This window comes from Lygodium microphyllum, chromosome 12 (genome assembly GCF_053477565.2).
Source record: "Lygodium microphyllum isolate KBCC chromosome 12, Lygodium_microphyllum_v1.1.10, whole genome shotgun sequence".
NCBI classification, from domain to species: domain Eukaryota; kingdom Viridiplantae; phylum Streptophyta; class Polypodiopsida; order Schizaeales; family Lygodiaceae; genus Lygodium; species Lygodium microphyllum.
In genome coordinates, this window is record NC_141146.1 from 79,967,672 (window position 1) to 79,971,883 (window position 4,212).

The 4,212-nt window shown below is 40.3% G+C and overlaps 1 protein-coding gene across 1 annotated transcript; it reads left to right on the forward strand.

Annotated features, from left to right (window-relative positions):
* The first annotated feature begins 2,745 nt into the window (after positions 1-2,745).
* On the forward strand, positions 2,746-3,730 carry LOC148027970 (uncharacterized). The gene is made up of 2 exons (XM_087688974.1): positions 2,746-2,953; positions 3,145-3,730. Exons 1-2 carry the CDS (start codon positions 2,797-2,799, stop codon positions 3,411-3,413), a joined length of 426 nt encoding a protein of 141 aa, XP_087545100.1. The 5' UTR covers positions 2,746-2,796; the 3' UTR covers positions 3,414-3,730.
* Positions 3,731-4,212: the final 482 nt, after the last annotated feature.

Here is a 4,212-nt window from a genome sequence, read left to right on the forward strand (position 1 = left end):
ACATTGCTCTTGCCCGTCCTCAAAACATATTATGGCCATGTCACGCTCCTGACACTCACCATATGCTTTTCACAATGTCGTCCACACTATGACATCTTGATTCTAAAGCATGTCAAACACTAATCATCCTTTGACAATAACTACACCACATTTACCATACATTTCTATTAACATACTAGCTATGAACTATTCATTTTCAAACCCTAATTTCCTAATTTCAGCATGTATTTCTCCACCAAGCTCAAATGCCCATGTGCTCCCACAAGCCTTGAAGCAAATAATAAAATTCACAATATTTTGCAAGGATATCTTCTAGTTGCATTTGTTTGCAAGACTCCAACACTTGCTTATCTAGCCCATGCTCGACGTAATCTATATAATTAGTGCATTCCATGAGCTTGCATTTTGTGCTGAAGCCAATGTAACACATGCTCTACTTCTACAATCAATTCAACTTTAGTGTACAAACATATAAGATTGTTGCCAAAATTGAAGTCTCTTTTGGATCCTAATTTAGTTATTTTAGCATGCACTTCATGGCTTGTGACCAAAGTTCCTATACTGGCATAAGCTTTCAAGCCACACACAAATGTAACATGATCAGGGGTCATACCCTTAAGTTGCATCTGATTTAAATAGTTTAGTACATCTACATTAAGCCCATGGTCAGAATACCTAGTAATCAATGCATTCCATTTGATTGCATCACTAGATGATAACTTCTCAAGCACACAATGTGTTGATGTAAGTCAACACACTTCATACACATATGTACAAGTGTGCTACTAGAAAAAGCTCTCTTTCCAATCCTCTTTTGGTAGTTTTAGCATGTATTTCTTGGCAATTTTCCAAAGCTCCAATCACACTATAAGCTTACAAGCTACAAAGGAAAAATGCTAAGTGAGGGGATACCTCTTGAAGCAGTAGCTACTAAAAACACTTCTATGCTTCCTTACCAAGCCCCTAATTAGTGTGTCCTACCATTATTGCTTGCACAATATTGAATTTTGAACATGTAGTTTATCAAACACTTGGCATGCTTCTATAATTAAAGCACATTTGTTATACATATCTACCAATGCATTGCCTACATATAATTCGCTTTCCCATCCCCTTTTGGTGTTGTGATGTGTAGCCTTTGGCCTATCTCTAGTGCTCCCATAGTTCCACAGGCTTTGAGGATTCAAATGAAGGTTATAGAGTTAGGAGGGGTGCCCTCATCTTGCATTTTTGGAAACATGAATATACCTCCTCACCAACCCCATCTTTTGCATATCTTGTAATTAAGGTATTCCACAAGACCAAATTTCTGAGTGGTAGGCCATCAAACACATATCATGCATTTGCAAGTGGGTTGTACTCGATGAACATGTCAATTAGTGCACCAACCACATGAACCTCTTTATCGAACCCCCAACTGGCTATTTCAATGTATAATACTTGGCCCACTTCTAAATCTCCAACATTGCCACAAACTTTCAAGATGTATATAAATGTCACAAAACTAGGAGACATGCCATTGAACTCCATCTATTGAATCCGACTACCTACTTTCTTACCAAGTCCATGGTTGTAGCATTCTCCCAAACGAGCATTCCAAGAGGCCATGTTTTGGAGTGGTAGCTTGTCAAAAACTTGATGTGCTTCTACAAGTGAATCCAACTTGATGTACAGGTCAACCAGGGTATTGCCAATAACTAGACTACCATCAAAGAAATTTACATCAAATTCTCATATGAGGATTACTATATGCATTTCAAAGGCTAAGCCTACCTCTTTCAGTTTGGCATGAGCATGCAGCACAACAAGCTATGTATATGGATGTTGGCTTGCAAAGAGATATCCTCTTGGATCTTTGGAAAAGGTGGAACACATATTGCGACTCCTTGGAGTTTATATAACCAAAGATGAGGAAAGTCCAAGAATATGCATTGCATGGGACAGATTGTCGAAGACATGTCGAAGCATTGGCCAAACTTTTGAGGCAGGCCTCAAAGGCCTCCTAGATGGCAAGCAGAGTGGAGTGATCGATCTTGAAAGGGAGAGAAAGGGTGGAACAGAGTGCAAGAAGAAAGGGAGAGTATTTGTGTGTGTTATGCACACTGGTATAGAGAGAGAGAGAGAGAGAGAGAGAGAGAGAGAGAGAGAGAGAGAGTATTGAATACAAAGCAAAAAGAATGGGAGAGTTTGTGTGTGTTATGCACACTCGTAGACACACACACACACACACACACATAGAACTAAGTACAAAGGTAAAATTAGGCCCTAGAGAGAGACACGCATTGAAGAGAAAGAGAGTGTGTGTGTGTGTGCATGTCTCAAGTTAACTAATTAAAAAACTAAAAGTAAGTCACTTATCTCAAGTTAACAATGGGTAATTTTTCTTTGGACAGGCATCACCTTGTCGCTGCACCATAGAAATAGCATATGCCCTCACCAGCAATGCTAACAAAGCATCAATGGCAATGCTCTAGTGCATGTCGCTTATTATATCCACTTGTTTACTAAATATCTAAGGAACACGACATGTACTAATCCTATATTGTCCTTCTACTTCCATATTAAAATGTTATGTACTTTGTCTTGTGATTTGTGGTTCTTTGTGAGCTAAAGTGTGGAGCGGGTGAAGTCAATTGATCGTCTATGAGTGTAACGTATTGGATGGAGGAATCGAGGTCGACGGACGCTTGTAATTGTTAATATAAATAACGGCCAATATGGAGGACCAGCAGGTGATCGAATGCAATAGTTAGCTGCTAATAATTCATTAGAACCTGGTGTCTTTAATCTGACCGCATGGTCATGCGTGCATCTAACGCCTCGCCATTAATGGCGGGGGTCGGTCTTTTACTGCTGCTCCTTCTCCTCGTCTCAGACGGCAGCTCCATACTCATGAAAGCCCAAGGACGGCGCGGTATATTCAGTAAACCCAATATTGCTGCTGCCACCACAGGTAAATTAGGGCAAGCCTTACAATTACAATTGCTGGCTGTAATCGTCCTTATAATTATAATTGCTGGCTCTGTCCTTACTTATATATTCGATCGTAGCGGTATTGCTTGGTCTGGTAATAGAGGGGACGATACAATTCTGACTTATGATCTAGTCGTGTTTCTTCGTAAATGTTTATATTGTGTACTGCAGCGGATGAGACTGTTGCAGTTAAACTCACTGATGAGCCAACTGTTATAAGTGCGGTTAGTACGAGTATAGCTGAGATTCATGATCATGCCATCAATGTCGATGCTGCGCTTGAAGAAAAAGATACGCGCTCTGATGTTTTGCCTGCTGATCGCGAATGGCTCGCCATACACGGGAAGCGGCGTATGACAAAGCAGCCCACACGTTACACAATCGATGATGTGCCGTGCTGCGGGATTACTACATGCTGCACCCGATGCTGCTTTGACTAGTGAATCTACGTACCCCCTGAAATAATATCGTTATTGTCAATATTTGAGTGGTGAATGGCCGGCTGAAGTAATGTTGCTATAATGAACAGCTGGTGGGATACTTAAAAGGCTTGTAATATTGTGCCTATCATGTTCTATTATATTCCTGATAAACCTAGTTTACCATAGGAAACTCCATGGCCCCGAGATACATCCTCACCTCATGTTAATAAGCTCCGTATCGTAAATCTATCATAGTGATCTCAAGTTAATATGGTTTCTGTCACTTTTCCACTATCACCTAGATGGTTTTCACTCCCTCATGGTATAATTAAAAAACTTGCAGTACTGTACATATTATGTTCTATTGTATTCTTGATGAACCTAGTTTACCAAAGGATACTTCATGGCCTTGATACACCTACCGACCCCATGTTAATAAGATCTGTATTTTTAATGTATCATAGTGATCTCATGTTAATATGATCTGTGACACTTTCCCACTATCACATAGATGGTTTTCAGCCATTCCCAAAGTGAGGTGCATATGCCAACATATACACAAGGTCGCAATGTCAAACATGCTATCATCTAAGTCACCCATGCTGGTACAAAGAAAAACAATTGGTGGTAATTCCAATTGTCTCCTCATTCCTTGATGTGTCAAAGGGCCCATATTGTCTCATGTCCCATGGGCTCCTTTATCTTTTTGTTCAAAGGAAAGGCATCCTCATAAGCTTGCACAAGGTGGGCACTAAGGTGTAGGCAACCATTGGTTGGCAAGTTTGTGCCATGTCAATGGGAACTCACTCCTAAAGAG

What these genes read in the sequence shown, in the direction of transcription:
- LOC148027970 (XM_087688974.1), top strand. Translation starts at nt 2,797, where the DNA reads ATGGTCATGCGTGCATCTAACGCCTCGCCATTAATGGCGGGGGTCGGT. An exon ending in TATTGCTGCTGCCACCACAG is followed by an intron (nt 2,954 to 3,144) that starts GTAAATTAGGGC and finishes TGTGTACTGCAG; the next exon opens with CGGATGAGACTGTTGCAGTT.